Below are 22,950 nucleotides of genomic sequence, written 5' to 3'. Positions count from 1 at the left end.
ATTTCACACTTATTTTTACCACTAAACTGAGCTTATATCGTGAAATGCAGTATTTCGAAATCTGTGACACTGTTTTAAAGTTGAATTTTAAAAGCAGCAGTGTTCTGTCAGATTTGTAAATGCATTGAGATCAGCAGGCTCGCCGCTGCTTTTAAAATTCAACATCAAAACAGTGTCACAGATTTCTAAATACTGCATTTCACAATATAAGCTCAGTTTAGTGGTAAAAATTTGTGTGAAATGCAAGATTTCGGTGGGTGCAAAAAGATGTCCGCTTGGTGACTTCAGACTGTAGACTTAGTGTGGGCTAGCGGAGTGTCACTTCCATTAAGAAATCTGATGCGTCGCCTAATCTGACGGAACACAGGCAGCCTGTAGTGGGTGGAGCCTGCTGGGCCCCTTCTACAGCTCTGCTCTCTCTCCTTGTGCAGGGTGATTGGTCTTGTCCCCGCCCATTCCTGTAGTTTTCTGCAGGCAGCCTGCAGTGGGTGGAGCCTGCTGGGTCCCTCCCACAGCTCTACTATCTCTCCTTGTGCAGGGTGACTGGTCTTGTCTCCGCCCCCTCCTGTAGTTTTCTGCAGGCAGCCTGTAATGGGTGGAGCCTGCTGGGCCCCTCCCACAGCTCTGCTCCCTCTCTCCTTGTACAGGGTCACTGGTCTTGTCTCCGCCCCCTCCTGTAGTTTTCTGCAGGCAGCCTGTAGTGGGTGGAGCCTGCTGGGCCCCTCCCACAGATCTGCTCTCTCTCTCTCCTTGTGCAGGGTGATTGGTCTTGTCCCCGCCCATTCCTGTAGTTTTCTGCAGGCAGCCTGCAGTGGGTGGAGCCTGCTGGGTCCCTCCCACAGCTCTATTCTCTCTCCTTGTGTGGGGTGATTGGTCTTGTCTCCGCCCCCTCCTGTAGTTTTCTGCAGGCAGCCTGTAGTGGGTGGAGCCTGCTGGGCCCCTCCCACATCTCTGCTCTCTCTCCTTGTACAGGGTCACTGGTCTTGTCTCCGCCCCCTCCTGTAGTTTTCTGAAGGCAGCCTGTAGTGGGTGGAGCCTGCTGGCCCCTCCCGAAGCTCTGCTCTCTCTCTCTCTCTCTCCTTGTGCAGGGTGACTGGTCTTTTCCCCGCCCATTCCTGTAGTTTTCTGCAGGCAGCCTGCAGTGGGTGGAGCCTGCTGGGTCCCTCCCACAGCTCTACTCTCTCTCCTTGCGTGGGGTGACTGGTCCTGTCTCCGCCCCCTCCTGTATTTTTCTTCAGGCAGCCTTTAGTGGGTGGGGCATGCAGTAGCCTCTCCCACAACTCTATTCCCGGCACAGGACAGAACAGCGATGATGATGCTACTTTTGCAAAGTAATATCTGGGTTTATAAAGGTATTTGGTGCACACAGTGGATGTATATCATCCTTTGTGGCTATTTAAGGAATATATTTAAATGAAAAGGCTTTTCTTTGCTCTGGGACTTCAGCTTTAAACCTTCGCATCTGTATCCAAAATTGCTTTAGCTATAATTTAACCACTTGCCGACCGCTGCACGCCGATATACATCGGCACAATGGCAGCAGTGGGCTGTACGTCCCCTTTAATTTGCGGAACTAGTGGGCACACGTGCGCGCCGCGTACAGCGTGACCGTGCCCCCGGGTCCCGCGGGATCGATGTCTGCCAGTGTCCCAGCGATCGTGTCATGGAGAGGCAGAACGGGGAGATGCCTATGTAAACAAGGAATTTCCCCGTTCTGCCTAGTGACATGACAGAGATCACTGCTCCCTGTCATCGGGAGCAGTGATCGCTGTCATGTCAGTGGTAGCCCATTGCCCCCACAGTTAGAATCACTCCCTAGGACACATTTAACCCCTTTATCGCCCCCTAGTGTTTAACCCCTTCCCTGCCAGTGTCATTTACACAGTAATCAGTGGATTTTTATAGCACTGATCGCTGCATAAATGTGAATGGTCCCAAAATAGTGTCAAAAGTGTCCGATGTGTCCGCCATAATGTCGCAGTCACGATAAAAATCTAAGATCGCTGCCATTACTATATTAAAAAAAAATAATAATAAAAATGCCATAAATCTATCCCCTATTTTCTAGACGCTATAACTTTTGCGCAAACCAATCAATATACGCTTATTGCGATTTTTTTTTTTACCAAAAATAAGTAGAAGAATACATATTGGCCTAAAATGAGGAAAAAAATGTTTTTTTATATATTTTTTAGGGGATATTTATTATAGCAAAAAGTTAAAAATATTGCTTTTTTTTTCAAAATTGTCGCTCTTTTTTTGTTTATAGCGCAAAAAATAAAAACCACAGAGGTGATTAAATACCACCAAAAGAAAGCTCTGTTTGTGGGGAAAAAAAGGACGTCAATTTTGTTTTGGTGTAACGTTGCACGACCGCGCAATTGTCAGTTAAAGCGACGCATCGCAAAAAGTGCTCTGTTTAGGAAGGGGGTAAAATCTCCGGGGATGAAGTGGTTAAATTGCATTGAAACAAAAGAGGTGTAAATATTCCTGTAGACGGGGGGCGTCTTTGAACAGGTCCCCAGCAGGAAAGGGTTAAGCACAAGTCGGGGGGAAAAACTAAAACGGGTTTGCAGCAGGTCAGGCAAGAACGTGTCACCCTTGAAAACGCTGCCCACTTCAAAGGCGAGCCCGCGAACCACAAAACCACGCCCCACTTTCATCGTCCGTGTTGTAGACCGCAGGCCTCCCCCACCCCACCTTCCTCCACACGCCGCTCCGGCGAATGGAAATTGGCTCTGCAAATGTGAACTTGCAGCCTCTTTAGAGGGGAAGCCTGGGAGTAAAAAAAAAAAAAATATGTCAGGGAATAAATTCCAGGCAGGAAATGTATCAGAGGCCTCGGCTTTGATCAGGGGAACGCAGGACGTGGAGGGATCACTGGCTATTTTTGGCTGGATTCTCGTTTCATCTCTTGGGAGATGGCCTAGGCTTTGATCTTAGGTCCATGAATACAATAAAATGGTCTGGGGGAGGCAGGAAAGGGGGCGGGGGGCACAGAGGTGGCATGCACCCTTAAAAGTGAGGAGACACACGTTACAGGTACGGGGGAGTCGGGTGCCCAGGAAAAGACCATTTTAGGTCACACGCTCCTTTCCTTGCACCATTGCAGGTGCTCAAACCTACTATGATTTATTTAAACAATTTAATTGCTTTTATGAGGACATTCACTTGTACAATAAGAAAATGTACAAAGTTTTGGAAAGCGTAAAAAAAAAAAAAAAAAAATGATTTCTTCTTCTGCGATTTGTGTCCCCACTAATATAATCTCCCCTCGCTGGAAGGAGCCATCAGAAGATGGGGACACTGTAGTCATAAAGGGATGGACATGGTCAGCAACAATACTCAGGGAGGCCGTGGTGTTTAAATGATGATCAATTTCTACTAAGGGGCCCAAAGTGTGCCAAGAAAATATCCCCCCCACCCACCATTACACCCCCACCACCAGCCTGAACCGGTGACACAAGGCAGGATGGATCCATGCTTTCATGTTGTTTACACCAAATTCTGACCCGACCATCTGAATGTTGCAGCTGAAATCCAGACTCATCAGACCAGGCAACGTTTTTCCAATCTTCTATTGTCCAATTTTGGTGATCCTGTGAGAATTGGAGCCTCAGTTTCCTGTTCTTAGCTGACAGGAGTTGCACCCGGTGTGGTCTTCTGCTGTTGTAGCCCATCTGCTTCAAGGTTTGATGTGTTGTGCGTTCAGAGATGGTATTCTGCATACCTTGGATGTAACGAGTGGTTAATTGAGTTACTGTTGTCTTTCTATCATCAGGAACCAGTCTGTCCATTCTCCTCTGACCTCTGACATCAACAAGACATTTTCCTCCACCCAACTGCCGCTCACTGGATATTTTCTCTTGTTCGGACCATTCTCTGTAAACCTGAGAGATAGTTGTGTGTGAAAATCCCAGTAGATCAGCAGTTCTTGAAATACTCAGACTAGCCCGTCTGGCACCAACAACCATGTCACGTTCAAAGTCACTTAAATTCCCTTTTCTTCCCTGTTCTGATGCTCGGTTTGAACTTCAGCAAGTCGTCTTCACCACGTCTAGATGCCTAAATGCATTGAGTTGCTGCCACGTGATTGGCTGATTATCAACTTGTGTTGCCAAGCAATTGAACAGGTTACCTAATAAAGTGGCCGGTGAGTATATGTGTGACTTAAAGTTGCAGCAACTTCAAAATAGTTCATGCACTACTTTGGTCAGACATTTATGCAACTTGAGGGCCATAGACTTCAATGTTAACCCTCAAAAGTTGCATTAAAGTCATACCTGAATGGTGGTACCACCACCCAAAAAAACACCACAACCACCCACACCAATAAAAAGTCATACCTGAATGTTATACAACGCAAGAGTTGCATCAAAGTTGCACTCCAAAGTCAGCACAACTTTGGAGTCCTACAAGTGTGAATGGAGCCTCAGCTGCTAACTTCAGCTTGTTCAATTAAGCTTTGACAAAAAACAAAACCTGATTGGTTTCCATGCAGAGCTGCACCAGATTTCGCACTCTCCAGTTTTAGTAAATCAACCCCACTGTGACAAGTAAGGTTGCCACTTGGCCTTGTCAGTTCTACTGGGACTTGTTGCCACTTGTTCCTTATTTGGGGACATTCCTTTGTACTGTTATAAAGTTTGGATAAAAAAAAAAAAATTGGAAAGTACAGAAAGGCTAAGAATAAAGAATAGGCTTCTATTGCAATCTGTGTCCCCACTAGAGAAATTTCCCTCTCTTCCTGTCCCAGGGTCACCTTAGGTGACATGTTGTGACTCTTGGCCTTGTCAGTTCACATGGGACTTGTCAATTCATTTTCTTATTTAAGGACATCCCGTATGAGAAAGTTGAGATAAAAAGTCCCAAGAGCGGAAATGATTGCAAAAAACATCAGGCTTCTATTGTGATTTGTGTCCCCATTAGGGAAATTTCCCCTCACTTTCTGTCCTAGGATCACCCCTAGTTCAAATGGGACTTGCTTATTTGGCGACATTCTCTTGTACTGTGAGAACGTTTAGATAACACTTTTGAAGTTTTGGAAAGTGTGTAAATGATAAAAAAGGGAATAGTGCCCCTTCATTGGTGTCAGTGGTAGGAATGGCTCCCCGTCATTGGTGTCAGTGGGAGAAATTGTGCCCCATCATTGGTATCAGTGGGAAGAATAGTATTCCATCATTGGTGTCAGTGGAAGAAATGGTGCTTCATCAATGTTATCAGTGGGAGAAATAGTGCCCCATCATTGGTATTTGTTGGAGGGATAGTGCACCATCATTGGTGTCAGTGGTAGGAATGGCTCCCCATCATTGGTGTCAGTGGGAGAAATTGTGCCCCATCATTAGTATTAGTGGGAGGAATTGTGTCCCATCATTGGTGTCAGTGGGAGGAACAGTGTCCCATCATTGGTTTGAGTGGGAGAAATAGTGTCCCATCATTGGTATCAGTGGGAAGAATAGTATTCCATCATTGGTGTCAGTGGAAGAAATAGTGTCCCATCATTAGTATTAGTGGGAGGAATTGTGTCCCATCATTGGTGTCAGTGGGAGGAATAGTGCCCCATCATTGGTGTCAGTGAGAGGAACAGTGCCCCATCATTGGTGTCAGTGGGAAGAATAGTATTCCATCATTGGTGTCAGTGGGAGAAATAGTGTCCCATCATTAGTATTAGTGGAGGGAATAGTGTCCCATCATTGGTGTCAGTGGGAGGAATTGTGCCCCATCATTAGTATTAGTGGAAAGAATAGTGCCCCATCATTGGTGTCAGTGGGAGGAATAGTCTATATTCCCATTTGCTCCTAGAATGAGCTCCTAGAATGAAGGTATTGGGTGCTGTAGCGACAGCCAGCTGGATACTGGAACCAATGCGATATGTAGATATTCGCCAGCACACCAAGGATAATCAAAACTTTTTTTTATTCCAATAATCACATCACAAAACAGTGTAGTGCAACGTTTCGGAGCCACGCAGGACCCCTTCATCAGGCATGTGATGGGGGAGGAATAGTGCCCCATCATTGGTATCAGTGGAAAAAAAAAATGCCTCCAAGGGCTGGATAAAGGCAAGCAAAGGCCCACGGGCCGCAGTTTGAAGACCACTGAACTAAATCCTATCCCCCGAAAAACAAGCAGTCCACAAGCAAAGTGATCTTCAGACCCGTACATTCTCTGAGAAGACAGCGGATCAGTATGACAAGCAGACAAATAGCAATGGCAGCCTTTATGTTTCTCTCAGTACAAGATTTCTTGTACTTCTTTTTTTTTTTTTTGCTGTTTACAGGATACTTTGCAACAAACAGGTTGGGAAGTGTTTGAAATAGACCATTAGAGCCGGTGTCCGGAGGGCATGTTGGCGCTCTAATTCCCGTCACCTGCGCTATCTCAGCCCGCTGTGCAGCGCTCATCCTCCAGCCCAGAGAGAGAGAGAGGCATAATTATCTTTAATGGGGCCCGGGCAGACCTGGAGAGCTTCGTAGCTCAAGGCTCTTGTAGATAAAAGGTGGAGATGTCTGTAAAACGTCAGGAAGGGACAGGTAGAAATGCAGGAATGACACGGAATACCTCCCAGGTGACTGCGGACGGCGGTTGGCAGTGACCTCACCCTATTCATCGCTCATTTGTTCGCAGTCACATACACTGACTGGTATACAATGCCTCGATTCCCGCAGCCAGGTGCTTGTCTTTATGCCAGATAATACTCTCAGGTGACATGTGTGAGCCACCTGTCAATCAAGGGCTTCATAGGGAGCAACGTTAAATACAGACTTGTGTCTCTAAAAGGGAATCCACATTCAGATTGGTTTTCAGAGACATTTGACAGGTGGTGTGGAGGCAACGTGACGCCTCTTAATCATCTGTTTTTAACCCTGTAAGCGCTGAACCAACACACCGCAACTAATTCAAAATTGTAATGTATTTTTGAAAATTTGACTACTTCAGGACCCTCCCTCTTTGCAGATCGTAGCCCTCTCCTCTTCTGGAAGTGTGCAGTCACTGTCTGTGCTGCCCCAGCTCCTCTGCCCTCCCCTCCCACCATATCTATATACGTTTTTAGATAGCTGCTGTGGGAGGAGTGAAGGGGAGTACTTAAAGGGTTAGTCCACCTTTACCAAAAAACTACCTTTGCAGGTAAGGGGTGCCTGTAAATAAAAACAAACTGGGCAGCTTTGACCAACGTTAAAAGAGAAGTATTTTTTTTTATTAAAAATCATACTCACCTAGGTGGATACATCATCGGTCCAAATTTTTAATAAAATTTGTTAGTATTTAATTCCTTACTAATCCTTCGTTTACCCTACCAGCCCTAAATTACCCCCCCCCCCCCCCCACATTTTTTATATGTATATTTCTTTTATTCATTTTGTTTGTTTTGAAATGTAAACAAACTGGGCAGCTTTGACCAAAGTTAAAAGAGAAGTATTTTTTTTTTTTTTTTTAAGAATCATACTCACCTAGGTGGATACATCATCGGTCCAAATTTTTAATAAAATTTGTTAGTATTTAATTCCTTACTAATCTTTAGTTTACCCTACCAGCCCTAAACTACTCCCCCCCCCCCCTTTTTTTATATTTATATTTCTTTTATTCATTTTGTTTGTTTAGAAATGAAAACAAACTGGGCAGCTTTGACCAAAATTAAAAGAGAAGTTTTTTTTTCTTTTTTAAGAATCATACTCACCTAGGTGGATACATCATCGGCCCAAATTTTTAATAAAATTTGTTAGTATTTAAATCCTTACTAATCCTTAGTTTACCCTACCAGCCCTAAATTACTCCTCCCCCCCCCCCTTTTTTTGTTTATATTTCTTTTATTCATTTTGTTTGTTTAGAATAAAAATGTTATTTCACTTGTAAAAAAAATGCAATACTTTGTAGCAGAATAATAATTGTAGTGTCGATTTAAAGAGGACAAATTATAAAATAATATTTATTATTTTTATCTACAGTAACACAATTTTTTTAAACTGATCAAATTAGATATAAAGTACATTTATTTGTTATGCTTTTTTTGTTTGCGGATTGCAAAAAAAAAATAATAATAATAATAATTTGCAAGACAATGTAATCAAATGAAGGTCTTGTTTGTTGTAAAAAACAAAACAAAACAAAAAAATATATATGTATTACTTTATTATGGTAAGTAATGACAGAATTAGTGCCGAGATAGGTCTCTATAGCCGAAATGTAACAATTGCTTTGGTCGTGTCTGGCTTGCTATTGAACATGTTGGCTTGATGATAAGAGAGATAAATAAATATTGTGTTTTTTTCTTTTTTTGCACCATTCAGGTCCCTAACGAATGAAATTCTAGGACTGAAGATACCACCAGAACCGATACTTAATGCCAACACCGTGTGCTTGACATTACCTGGACTGACCCGGCGCCAGATGGAAGTCTGTATGCGGAACCCTGATGTCACGGCCTCAGCCATACAGGGGATCCAAATCGCCATCCACGAGTGTCAGCACCAGTTCAGGGACCACCGTTGGAATTGTTCCAGTCTGGAAACAAAGAACAAGATTCCTTATGAGAGCGCAGTTTTCAGCAGAGGTGAGCATGGTGGGGGTCCTACTCAAGGGCCTTCAAATATAAAAAAATAAAATATTTTGGTGATAATGAAAGTGTAACATAAACTATTTGTTGTGTGATAAAGGCCACAGTTAATACATGGTAAAGTTCTAACACCCCTGTTTGTATGTAGAGTTCGGCAATCATACTTGGCACTTCTCTCTTCCCATACAAGTCTCTGGGAATGCAAAAGCAGCTGAAGCAGGTCAAATGTAGGTTCGGTGCAGGTCAAATGTAAGTTAAAAGAAGGTAAAATGTAGGTTAGGTACAGGTCAAATGTAGGTTAGGAGCAGGTAAAATGTAGGTTAGGAGAAGGTAAAATGTAGGTTAGGTGCAGGTCAAATGTAGGTTCGGTGCAGGTCAAATGTAGGTTCGGTGCAGGTCAAATGTAGGTTCGGTGCAGGTCAAATGTAGGTTAGTTGCAGGTCAAATGTAGGTTAGTTGCAGGTCAAATGTAGGTTCGGTGCAGGTCAAATGTAAGTTAGGAGAAGGTCAAATGTAGGTTCGGTGCAGGTCAAATGTAGGTTTGGTGCAGGTCAAATGTAGGTTAGTTGCAGGTCAAATGTAGGTTAGTTGCAGGTCAAATGTAGGTTAGTTGCAGGTCAAATGTAGGTTCGGTGCAGGTCAAATGTAAGTTAGGAGAAGGTCAAATGTAGGTTCGGTGCAGGTCAAATGTAGGTTAGGAGAAGGTAAAATGTAGGTTAAGTGCAGGTCAAATGTAGGTTCGGTGCAGGTCAAATGTAAGTTAGGAGAAGGTAAAATGTAGGTTAGGTGCAGGTCAAATGCTGGTTAAATGTTCCTTCAGAAACATCTCATACTGATGTCAAAAGCAAGTTGCATTTGGATATTAAAACCCATCAATCAACACTGGCCTTTAGTCGTCACGTATGTAGTAAGCAAACCTCTCCCAACTTTTAAATCTTTTTTTATGTTATGTATTTATTTTTAATTTATTGATATCACAGAGGAGATAGAAAATAGGAAGAAGGCGCACCAGCCTAGTGCATTATCCTATGAAACTTTTAATACATTTCAATAAAACAATCCATTATACTCTCAAAGTGATAATAGTCACAAGCAATAGCACGCAAACCCCACCGGATGCATGTCAGCCGGATAGGCGCAGCTGATGTGTTTCAAGGGACATGCCCTCTTCCTCAGAGCTAGCCTGCACTAGGCTGGTGTGCCTTCTCCCTATTCTCTATTTCTAGTTTGTTGTCCCCGTACCACTGGCGGTCACAGTCGTGGATTATTCCAGGTGGCCCTATCTGGTTGTTCAGGGTGGAAGTTATTATTTATTCTGGTCTCCTTGAAGACAGGACCACCAAGAAGAGTCCTTTATCGGACTTTGTGCACATCACAGAGGAGATGATAAGCCCCTATGTGATAGTATATTTTACCTGACAGGTCCTCTTTACAGAGATATCAGGGGTCAATTAGGCATGGCCACCAGCGGGCAAAATCTGACAGCTGGGAACCTGGAAGTGCTCAGTGCAGAGCACTTCTGGGTTCACAAAAGGTGTAAGGATCAGATATTTACCCATCTCCTCCCTCCACTCTGCCTTGACGTTAACTCTGAGCGTTACTCGTGTTCAGGGTATTGTTTAAAAGTAATGCTTGGGGTTAACCGTATTTACATAGAATTCCGAGCCTGAGTAACACTTGGGGTTCCAGTTAAAAAAAGAGGCGCTTTGTGAAACAACACTGTAACCAAAAACTTCCACAATCAATAAATCATCACTTTGTGTATTATAATACACACTCTTTGTAATAGTAATAAACTTTCTGAAAAAATCAGTTCATATGCTGTATCAATACTCAATGTACAGCTGTGTAGTCCACACTCTTGTCCCCAACACTAATGCCCTGTACACAAGGTCGGATTTTCCGACGGAAAAAGTGCGATCGGATTGTGTTGTCGGAAATTCCAATCGTGTGTGGGCTCCATCGGACTTTTTCCGTCGGAATTTCCGACACACAAAGCCTGAGAGCAGGATATAAAATTTTCTGGCAACAAAATCCGATTGTTTAAATTCCGATCGTGTGTACACAAATCCGACGCACAAAGTGCCACGCATGCTCAGAATAAACTAAGAGATGAAAGCTATTGGCTACTGCACCATTTATAGTCCCGACGTACGTGTTTTACGTCACCGCGTTCTGAACGATTGGATTTTCCAACAACTTTGTGCGACCGTGTGTATGCAAGACAAGTTCGGCCCAAAATCCGTTGGAAAAAATCCATGGATTTTGTGGTCGGAATGTCCGATCAATGTCTGATCGTCTGTATAGGGCATAAGTGAAATCACCAGAGCGCCTGTGGTCTCTTTGTGTAAGAAGGTCAAAGAATCTCTTGCAGCCGTGGACTTCTCCATATTATTAAGCCAAGGTATATCTAGGACAACTCCTCGCCCGTATAGCACCAACGTAACCAAGGGAAATCCAGTACAGGTGTTCACCACCTTGTCTTCTCTCCACCAGTTGTTCAGATGAAAGCCAAAAGAGAGCACTTCGTTGCACATATATATATATTTATTTAAAACCCCATAAATAAAACCATTGATTGCACTTACATATAATTGTGTCGATATGATGCACTACAGATGAGTCGGCACCAAGTTTGCCATGGATACGCAGCCACTCTGCTCTTCCTGGAGCCGCTGTGTGTTCCCCTGGGCGGAAGTGCCGTCAACATGGCCAATCAAAAGCCCCACCTTTACGCGTTTTGTCCAGTGGACGCCTTTTTGGAAGCAGTCAGTTTTGGACGAGGAGTGTGTATTGTAATACACAAAGTTATGATTTAATGACTGTGGAAGTTTTTGGTTACAGTGTTGTTTCACATGAGGAAGCACCGCTTTTTCAACTGAAATTAGCAAGTGCAATTTGGGATCACTTTGTAAGTGGCAGCTGGGTATAAAGGATTTTCAATAATACCATTTAATTAGTATTCACTAAGATTTTTTGTCAGGCTTATCTCAAGTATGTTAATCACGTATAAAGGGAGTTTTCCATTAAGCGCAGACACTTATATTTAAAGCTAACACTTGAGGTTACCTCTAAGGAGGTTAAATAAAAACAAAGTAGAAATGATTTAAAAGTGTTACTAAACCCACAACAGTAAAATCAGTCTGTATATTCAATAAAGCATGCTTGTTGTACTCACTGTGGAACCTAAGGGGTTAATCCTCTGCATTGTGTAAAAAGGCTGTTTGATCCTGTCTTCTCTGATCCCCCTCTTCTTTTACTGTCCCCAATCCATCTCCTGATAGAACAGAACCTTGGGGGTACTCTGCACATGCTCAGTTTGGTGTGTATTGCTAAAGATTTTTGTTGGGGGGGGGGGGGGTGCATGTGATCAGCACAGAGCCAAACAGCACTGTCCAGACAGAGGGTCAGGGGTCATGCAGCCTCATAGGACAGTCAGAGCAGAACGAAAACTCCTCCTACAAGCTTCAACCAGTGCTTGGCTGGACACTGATAGAAGTCACAAGACTGCTATATACTGCTGATGAGAAAAGGTATTTAGCAGTTTATATTTACGGTACTAAAATAATTGCATTTCCATGTTCTGTGTACTGTGGGAGACCAGATATAGTGAGTGTAGGGTCCTGGGTTTAGTAACACTTTAAGTGGACAAATTACAGAGACCTTAAATGTCATTTAGATATTTATAGGTATTATCAAATTAATAAACAGCTACTTTATTGTATTAAAATGCATTTTCCTGTAGTTTCTTCAGTCTTTTATAGAGCCCAATCTCACGGTTTAAAATTATAATTCCAAGGAGTGTTCAGTACCCGAGACTAGACTTGTGCACAACGGAAAATTTTTGTTTCGTTTCGTTTTCATTCGTAAAATACATCATTTCATTCTCTTATATTCGTTATGTTACCTTAATTCGTTTTCGGATAATTCGTTATTATTCGTAGAGTGTCGATACTCGTTATACTGAATCTTGAATCATGTCAAATTCATTTGTTATATCCGCTCTAATTTCTTTCGAATCAGTTGAAATTTGAGATTCATGTATGTATATTGATTCGTGATAACGATTCGTAGTTTGGAAAGACGTTTGTTTATTGAATCTATTAACCACTTGCCGACCGCCTAACGTAGATATACGTCGGCAGAGTGGCACGGGCAGGCAGAATCACGTATATATACGTGATCTGCCTCCCGCGGGCGGGGGGTCCGATTGGACCCCCCCCCGGTGCCAGCGGCGGTCGGCATCTGACTGGGAGCGTCGGGAGGCGAGGGGGAGACCATCCGATCGTGGCCCCCCCCTCGCGATCGCTCCCAGCCAATGGGAATCCTCCTCTGCCTGTGTGTAGTTTCACACAGGCAGAGGATGTGATGTCATCTCTCCTCGGTCTGGCAGTTTCCGTCCAGCGCCGAGGAGAGAAGACATGTAAGTGCACACAACACAAACACACACAGTAGAACATGCCAGGCATACCTTACACCCCCGATCCCCCCCCGATCGCCCCCCGATCCCCCCCCAATCACCCCCCCCCCCTGTCACAAACTGACATTAGCAGTATTTTTTTTTTTTTTTCCTGATTACTGCATAGTGTCAGTTTGTGACAGTTACAGTGTTAGGGCAGTGAGTGTTAGGCCCCCTTTAGGTCTAGGATACCCCCCTAACCCCCCCTAATAAAGTTTTAACCCCTTGATCACCCTCTGTCACCAGTGTCACTAAGCGATCATTTTTCTGATCGCTGTATTAGTGTCGCTGGTGACGCTAGTTAGTGAGGTAAATATTTAGGTTCGCCGTCAGCGTTTTATAGCGACAGGGACCCCCATATACTATCTAATAAATGTTTTAACCCCTTGATTGCCCCCTAGTTAACCCTTTCACCACTGATCACCGTATAACTGTTACGGGTGACGCTGGTTAGTTCGTTTATTTTTTATAGTGTCAGGGCACCCGCCGTTTATTACCGAATAAAGGTTTAGCCCCCTGATCGCCCGGCGGTGATATGCGTCGCCCCAGGCAGCGTCAGATTAGCGCCAGTACCGTTAACACCCACGCACGCAGCATACGCCTCCCTTAGTGGTATAGTATCTGTACGGATCAATATCTGATCCGATCAGATCTATACTAGCGTCCCCAGCAGTTTAGGGTTCCCAAAAACGCAGTGTTAGCGGGATCAGCCCAGATACCCGCTAGCACCTGCGTTTTGCCCCTCTGCCCGGCCCACCCAAGTGCAGTATCGATCGATCACTGTCACTTACAAAACACTAAACGCATAACTGCAGCGTTCGCAGAGTCAGGCCTGATCCCTGCGATCGCTAACAGTTTTTTTGGTAGCGTTTTGGTGAACTGGCAAGCACCAGCCCCAAGCAGTGTCAGGTTAGCGCCAGTACCGCTAACACCCACGCACGCAGCATACGCCTCCCTTAGTGGTATAGTATCTGATCGGATCAATATCTGATCCGATCAGATCTATACTAGCGTCCCCAGCAGTTTAGGGTTCCCACAAACGCAGTGTTAGCGGGATCAGCCCAGATACCTGCTAGCACCTGCGTTTTGCCCCTCCGCCCGGCCCAGCCCAGCCCACCCAAGTGCAGTATCGATCGATCACTGACACTTACAAAACACTAAACGCATAACTGCAGCGTTCGCAGAGTCAGGCCTGATCCTTGCGATCGCTAACAGTTTTTTTGGTAGCGTTTTGGTGAACTGGCAAGCACCAGCGGCCTAGTACACCCCGGTCGTAGTCAAACCAGCACTGCAGTAACACTTGGTGACGTGGCGAGTCCCATAAGTGCAGTTCAAGCTGGTGAGGTGGCAAGCACAAGTAGTGTCCCGCTGCCACCAAAAAGACAAACATAGGCCTGTCGTGCCCATAATGCCCTTCCTGCTGCATTCGCCAATCCTAATTGGGAACCCACCACTTCTGCAGCGCCCGTACTTCCCCCATTCACATCCCCAACCAAATGCAGTCGGCTGCATGAGAGGCATTTTCTTTATGTCCTCCCGAGTACCCCTACCCAGCGAACCCCCAAAAAAGATGTCGTGTCTGCAGCAAGCGCGAATATAGGCATGACATCCACTATTATTGTCCCTCCTGTCCTGACAATCCTGGTCTTTGCATTGGTGAATGTTTTGAACGCTACCATTCACTAGTTGAGTATTAGCGTAGGGTACAGCATTGCACAGACTAGGCACACTTTCACAGGGTCTCCCAAGATGCCATCGCGGTTACAGTTATAAAAGTTAGTTACAAAAAAAAGTGTAAAAAAAAAAAAAAAAAAAAAAAAACACATACAAAAATATAAAATAAAAAAAAATAGTTGTCGTTTTATTGTTCTCTCTCTCTCTATTCTCTCTCTATTGTTCTGCTCTTTTTTACTGTATTATATTCTGCAATGTTTTATTGTTATTATGTTTTATCATGTTTGCTTTTCAGGTATGCAATTTTTTATACCTTACCGTTTACTGTGCTTTATTGTTAACCATTTTTTTGTCTTCAGGTACGCCATTCACGACTTTGAGTGGTTATACCAGAATGATGCCTGCAGGTTTAGGTATCATCTTGGTATCATTCTTTTCAGCCAGCGGTCGGCTTTCATGTAAAAGCAATCCTAGCGGCTAATTAGCCTCTAGACTGCTTTTACAAGCAGTGGGAGGGAATGCCCCTCCCCCCCAACGTCTTCCGTGTTTTTCTCTGGCTCTCCTGTCTCAACAGGGAACCTGAAAATGCAGCCGGTGATTCAGCCAGCTGACCATAGAGCTGATCAGAGACCAGAGTGGCTCCAAACATCTCTATGGCCTAAGAAACCGGAAGCTACGAGCATTTTATGACTTAGATTTCGCCGGATGTAAACAGCGCCATTGGGAAATTGGGAAAGCATTTTATCACACCGATCTTGGTGTGGTCAGATGCTTTGAGGGCAGAGGAGAAATCTAGGGTCTAATAGACCCCAATTTTTGCAAAAAAGAGTACCTGTCACTACCTATTGCTATGATAGGGGATATTTACATTCCCTGAGATAACAATAAAAATGATTAAAAAAAAAAAATGAAAGGAACAGTTTAAAAATAAGATAAAAAAATAATAATAATAAAGAAAAAAAAAAAAAAAAAGCACCCCTGTCCCCCCTGCTCTCGCGCTAAGGCGAACGCAAGCGTCGGTCTGGCGTCAAATGTAAACAGCAATTGCACCATGCATGTGAGGTATCGCCGCGAAGGTCAGATCGAGGGCAGTAAGTTTAGCAGTAGACCTCCTCTGTAAATCTAAAGTGGTAACCTGTAAAGGCTTTTAAAGGCTTTTAAAAATGTATTTAGTTTGTCGCCACTGCACGTTTGTGCGCAATTTTAAAGCATGTCATGTTTGGTATCCATGTACTCGGCCTAAGATCATCTTTTTTATTTCATCAAACATTTGGGCAATATAGTGTGTTTTAGTGCATTAAAATGTAAAAAAGTGTGTTTTTTCCCCAAAAAATGCGTTTGAAAAATCGCTGCGCAAATACTGTGTGAAAAAAAAAATGAAACACCCACCATTTTAATCTGTAGGGCATTTGCTTTAAAAAAAATATATAATGTTTGGGGGTTCAAAGTAATTTTCTTGCAAAAAAAAATTATTTTTTTATGTAAACAATAAGTGTCAGAAAGGGCTTTGTCTTCAAGTGGTTAGAAGTGTGGGTGATGTGTGACATAAGCTTCTAGATGTTGTGCATAAAATGCCAGGACAGTTCAAAACCCCCCCAAATGACCCCATTTTGGAAAGTAGACACCCCAAGCTATTTGCTGAGAGGCATGTCGAGTCCATGGAATATTTTATATTGCGACACAAGTTGCGGGAAAGAGACAATTTTTTATTTTTTTTATTTTTTTTTGCGCAAAGTTGTCACTAAATGATATATTGCTCAAACATGCCATGGGAATATGTGAAATTACACCCCAAAATACATTCTGCTGCTTCTCCTGAGTACGGGGATACCACATGTGTGAGACTTTTTGGGAGCCTAGCCGCGTACGGGACCCCGAAAACCAAGCACCGCCTTCAGGCTTTCTAAGGCCGTAAATTTTTGATTTCACTCTTCACTGCCTATCACAGTTTCGGAGGCCATGGAATGCCCAGGTGGCAAAAAACCCCCCCAAATGACCCCATTTTGGAAAGTAGACACCCCAAGCTATTTGATGAGAGGTATAGTGAGTATTTTGCAGACCTCACTTTTTGTCACAAAGTTTTGAAAATTGAAAAAAGAAAAAAAAAAAATTTTTTTTCTCGTCTTTCTTTATTTTCAAAAACAAATGAGAGCTGCAAAATACTCACCATGCCTCTCAGCAAATAGCTTGGGGTGTCTACTTTCCAAAATGGGGTCATTTGGGGGGGGTTTGTGCCACCTGGGCATTCCATGGCCTCCGAAACTGTGATAGGCAGTGAGGAGTAAAATCAAAAATGTACACCCTTAGAAATCCTGAAGGCAGTGCTTGGTTTTCGGGGCCCCGTACGCGGCTAGGCTCCCAAAAAGTCCCACACATGTGGTATCCCCATACTCAGGAGAAGCAGCTAAATGTATTTTGGGGTGCAATTCCACATATGCCCATGGCCTGTGTGAGCAATATATCATTTAGTGACAACTTTGTGCAAAAAAAAAAAAAAAAAATTTGTCACTTTCCCGCAACTTGTGTCAAAATATAAAACATTCCATGGACTCAACATGCCTCAAAGCAAATAGCTTGGGGTGTCTACTTTCCAAAATGGGGTCATTTGGGGGGGTTTTATGTCATCTGGGCATTTTATGGCCTTCAAAACTGTGATAGGTAGTGAGGAGTAAAATCAAAAATGTACGCCCTTAGAAATCCTGAAGGCAGTGATTGGTTTTCGGGGCCCCGTACGCGGCTAGGCTCCCAAAAAGTCCCACACATGTGGTATCCCCATACTCAGGAGAAGCAGCTAAATGTATTTTGGGGTGCAATTCCACATATGCCCATGGCCTGTGTGAGCAATATATCATTTAGTGACAATTTTTTGTAATTTTTTTTTTTTTTTTTTTTTTTGTCATTGTTCAATCACTTGGGACAAAAAAAATGAATATTCAATGGGCTCAACATGCCTCTCAGCAAATTCCTTGGGGTGTCTACTTTCCAAAATGGGGTCATTTGTGGGGGTTTTGTACTGCCCTGCCATTTTAGCACCTCAAGAAACGACATAGGCAGTCATAAATTAAAGGCTGTGTAAATTCCAGAAAATGTACCCTAGTTTGTAGACGCTATAACTTTTGCGCAAACCTATAAATATACACTTATTGACATTTTTTTTACCAAAGACATGTGGCCGAATACATTTTGGCCTAAATGTATGACTAAAATTGAGTTTATTGGATTTTTTTTAGAACAAAAAGTAGAAAATATCATTTTTTTTCAAAATTTTCGGTCTTTTTCCGTGTATAGCGCAAAAAATAAAAACGGCAGAGGTGATCAAATACTATCAAAAGAAAGCTCTATTTGTGGGAAGAAAAGGACGCAAATTTCGTTTGGGTACAGCATTGCATGACCGCGCAATTAGCAGTTAAAGCGACGCAGTGCCGAATTGTAAAAAGTGCTCTGGTCAGGAAGGGGGTAAAACCTTCCGGGGCTGAAGTGGTTAACACACACAATGACTATATCTCTTCTCCTCTGCTCAAATACAATACAACACCCTTCTCACTCAGTTCTCAGGAATGGACTTTGCCAGTAATCCAACCTCCGGCGCAAAATGAATCAGCTGATCGGACTGTAAGATTTACTTTGAGTCAACCTTTTGTTTCATTAGATCTTTAACAAACTACCCAATCATGTCGAATTCATTCGTTATATCCGCTATAATTTCTTTCGTATTAGTTGAAATTCGTTGCATCCGAATGTCCGAAAGATGCAAAATTCGTCCGAATTTCGTTTCTTTTCGAAACAGATTGCACATGTCTACCCGAGACCGGGAAATAAGCTGACCGGGCCTCCTTGTCGGGTTGACTTCTGCACAGCCATCTTGTCGGAATTCCTGCGCCAAAGACGTGACTCAGACGAATGGCCTGCGGCTCCCCATTCCTGTCTGATGGCTCATCTTCATCCGCAGTCTTTGAAGAGTTCCCCTCTCTCTATACCCCTCTGATCTGACACTGATGTATCTGGCTCTCACGTCAAGACACACAGAAGCAAAGATGTCTGAGAGCAGATAAGAGCCAAGGCAGACGCTCAGGTCGTTCCCTTATTTACTCTATAACCCCCTCCCGGGTTAACCTTGACCCCCGGCTAATAACCAGCACCATGTCATAAGGCAGACTGTAAAAATGCTTCACATAAAACTGCTGCTGGGCAGGTTTCAGGTCAGGAGAGATGGGGCAGTTTTCTTTACAAGTTCCAAAAATGCTGTAAATGGTCAGATCTTGGGTTGATAAATGATGAAAGGTCTTGATAATTGCACGTCTTCAAAATGAACGTCAAGCACCTGGCTACACTTGTTCCCTCCAGCTCACAGCGGCTGCAATATCTTCCCTTCAGCCCCAAAATGAGCAGGCCCCGTACATCTCTATGAATGTATGGATGGCTAATTACAACGTTTTCAAATGATTTCACTCACTTCAAAGCATTCTTTGTCCAGTTATGTGAATCTCGCAATCAGCGCAACATTGTACAGTCACTTAAAGCGTAACTCCACTTTTGTTGAGAAAAAAAAACATTCCCCCCTGGGTGATCTATGTACATTGCAAGGATTATAACAAACTTTGTTGCAGATTCCTACCTTTTGTTATTCTGAAGAAATACATGTGTGTTTGTCTGTGCTTCTGTACTGAGTGGTTCCAATGGGAGTGGTTTTATTATTAACTGTCAGGTGTGCAGCTGCAGAGCACTAATGAGGAAAGCTGCTGGGCCTGCATCCCTTTAGACGTGTTCCTATTGAAAATATCTCTCCAAAAATGACATTCTTGTTGCAGCGGATGCCTGAAATCTGACTTGTATCTTAGGCAGACTTCTGGCCAAAATTGGTGAGCCAATCACACATACAGGGAATTATGTTTCTGGGGAGTGGTCAGTACACACTCTGTGTACAGAAGTATCTCTCCAAAAAATGACATTCTTGTTGCAGCGGATGCCTGAAATCTGACTTGTATCGATCCCGACCCCTTACCACGTGATCAGCTGTCAGCCAATGACAGCTGATCACCTGATGTAAACAGAGGATCGGTAATCGTTTTTTTTTCTTCTCACGCTGACAGCGCGATCACCGGCTTCTGTTGAAAGGACATCAGTCCCAAGCAGGGAGAGGCAAAGCCACCTCATATGTGCCCACAGTGCCCAACAATCAGTGCCCACAGTTCCCACCAATCAGTGCCCACCAGTACATCAGTGCCACCTATCAATGCCCACGAGTGCCACCTATCAATGCCCGCCAGTGGTGACAATCAGTGCCACCTAGCAGTGCTGCCTATCGGTGTCGCCTACCAGTGCCGATCAGTGCCTATCACTGCCACCCATTAGTGCCCATCACTGCCACCCATCAGTGCCAGCTATCAGTGCCACCTATTAGTGCCCTTCAGTGCCACCCATCAATGCCCTTCAGTGCCACCCATCAGTGCCACCTCTCAGTGCCCACCAGTGCCACCTCATCAGTGCCCACCAGTGCTGCCTATTAGTGCCCATCAGTGCCGCCTTATCAGTGCCCATCAGTATCGCCTTATCAGTGCCCATCAATGCAGCCTATTAGTGCCCATCAGTGTAGCCTCATCAGGGTACATCAATGAAGGAGAAAAATTACCTGTTTGCAAAATTTATTAACAAAATATAAAACAGTTTTGTATTTTTTTTTTTAATTCGTTTTATTTTTTATTTTTTTAACAAAAAGAGGTGATCAAATACCACCAATATTAAGCTCTATTTGTGGGGAAAAAATTATTATTTGGGTACATTGTAGCATGACCGCGCAATTGTTGTTCAAAGAGTGACAGCGCTAAAAGCTGAAAATTGGTTTGGGCAGGAGGGGGGTTTATGTGCCCAGTAAGCAAGTGGTTAATATAAGAAAGTCAGCACAACAGCCAAGCTGATGGCATTTTCCGGAGTGGCAGCCTATGTTTTTCCCATGTCAGGATTCCTTTAACCACTTGCAAAACCACAGGAAAAACCACAAACCTGTACGTGATCGCCTCTTCTGGGTCTGCAGCGCGCGTGCTGTGTACAATCACAGCGGGAGCCAATCAGCAGGTCTGGCGGACCCGATATCCGCCAGGACTCACTGATCGTTCCCGACAGAGGCAGATCTGCCTATGTAAACAAGGCAGATCGCCGTTCTGTGACAAGGGAAGACAGAGATCCTGTGTTTCTGCTAAGCAGGAACATGGATCTCTATCTTCCCACAGTACAAGCACCTCCCCTACTCAGTTAGAAAGCACCCCCTAGGGACACAATTAACCCTTAGATAGCCCCTGATGTTAACCCCTTCCTTCCCTGCCAGTGTCATTAGTACAGTGACAGTGCATATTTTTATCACTGATCACTGTTTTAGTGTCACTGGTCCCCAAAAAGGGTCACTTAGTGTCAGATTTGTCCGCCACAAGTCCCGCTACAAGTCGCTGATCTACACCATTACTTGTAAAAAAAAAAAAAAAAAAAGAATTCCATAAAAATATCCCCTATTTTATAGACACTATAACTTTTGCACAAATGAATCAAGTTACACTTATTGGGATTTTTTTTTGCAGTAGAATACATATTGGCCTAAATTGATGAAGAAATTAGATTTTTTTACATTTTTTTATTGGATGTCTTTTACAGCAGAAAGGAAAAATTACTGTTTTTTTCAAAATTGTCGGTCATTTTTTTGTTTATAGCACAAAATAAAAACCGCAGAGGTGATCAAATACCACCAAAAGAAAGCTCTATTCGTGGGGAAAAAAGGACATCAATTTTATTTGTGTACAGCGTCGTACGACCGCGCAATTGTCAGTTAAAGTAACGCAGTGCCGTATCGCTGATAATGGCCTGGTCAAGTAAACCTGCTGGAGCTGAAGTGGTTAATATAAATTGCCAACCAGCGCATTATTTGGTTGCGGTTTTAAACATGCAGACATGGCCAACAGTTTCCGCTGCTCAGCCGGGCTGGGTTTAATTTCAGCCTGTGACCCCCATTAGGGAGACTTTCCCTCACTTCCTGTCTCTGTGACTGTACAAAAAATTGGGGTCAGCATCTGTACACAGAACAGAAAAGCACCAGAGTTGGATTGTCCATAAGGCTCCGTGCACACTGGAGCTCAAAAAAGCTTTTTCTGGATGCCAGATGGCTGGCAGAAAACGCTGGTTGAAAAACGCGCTTTTAACATCGTTTTGTATTAGCGTTTATGCAGGTTTTTTTAGCGTTAGCGTTTATGGGTGTTTTTAATAAAAATACACAGAGGACACTCCAAAAATCCCACAATGCGTTCCCAAACTCCCACAATGCATTGAAAAAATAGAAAGCCGAACGCTATTTAACACGCGTTTATGCGCGTTTATCTGCGTTATTTTTAAGCTGCTACCTTGCCTAGCACCCAATTTTGCCTTAAAGAGTAACTCCACTTTTATTGAGAAAAAAACGCTCTCCTCTGGGTGAGCTATGTACATTGCATGGATTTTAAAGCGGTTGTATACCCATTTTTTAAAATTTTACCTACAGGTAAGCCTATAATAAGACTTATAATAAGACCTATAATAAGACCTATAATAAGACCTATAATACCTACCTGTAGATAAATGAATATCTCCTAAACCTTTATGGTTTAGGAGATATTCACTTTGCATGCAGCCGCTGACGTCAGCGGCGCATGCGCTGTGAATGCCCGGCTGAAGGTCCGGCAGACGCTGCCAGACCTTGCCGGGAAGAAGACTTCCGCGCGCACGCAGCTCCGGCCACTCACAGCGCCGGAGCTGCGAACCCGGAAGACACGCAGAGGGCAAAATGTCAGCTCCCTCGGTGTGACGCCTCATTCTAAGGTACTGTATTTCATAATGAGCTAGTATGCAGTGCATACTAGCTCATTATGCCTGTGCCTTACAGGTTTTTTTTTTTACATTTTTTAATTTTTTTTCTGCGGGTAAACTGCAGTCGAGGAAAACAAAACAAAAAAATTCTCTGCAAGGCAGTGTCATAAAGCATATTACTACAAAACAAAGCCCTCCAGCGCCGCACTGTCAATCAGAAGTGGGTGTGAGACCTGTTTTACAGATTGGCCGAAAAGAACCAAGGAGGGAGGAAGCTGAAGCCGCCATCAGCGTTGATGACCCGTGGAGAGCAGGAAAACGGGAGGCCGCCGCCGGTGATAGGGTAAGTAAGTGTTACCGCACCAGTGGGGGTGAGGGTGGCATACCCATTGCCACCCCTCCAAAAAAAATGTTTCCACTGGCCGCCACTGCTCTGCAC

At 43.7% G+C, this 22,950-nt stretch overlaps 1 protein-coding gene across 1 annotated transcript in view; it reads left to right on the top strand.

Moving 5' to 3' along the window:
* WNT10A (Wnt family member 10A) overlaps positions 1-22,950 on the top strand; it is a 103,441-nt gene that overhangs the window by 32,721 nt on the left and 47,770 nt on the right. The window contains exon 2 of the mRNA XM_073634347.1: positions 8,289-8,551. Coding sequence (XP_073490448.1) covers positions 8,289-8,551 — 263 coding nt within the window. The remainder of the gene's footprint in view (positions 1-8,288; positions 8,552-22,950) is intronic.

The sequence above is a fragment of the Aquarana catesbeiana genome, linkage group LG06 (genome assembly GCF_042186555.1).
Source record: "Aquarana catesbeiana isolate 2022-GZ linkage group LG06, ASM4218655v1, whole genome shotgun sequence".
NCBI lineage: Eukaryota > Metazoa > Chordata > Amphibia > Anura > Ranidae > Aquarana > Aquarana catesbeiana.
The sequence above is the reverse complement of the archived record's forward strand: the minus strand, read 5'-3'. Positions and strand labels throughout refer to the sequence as shown.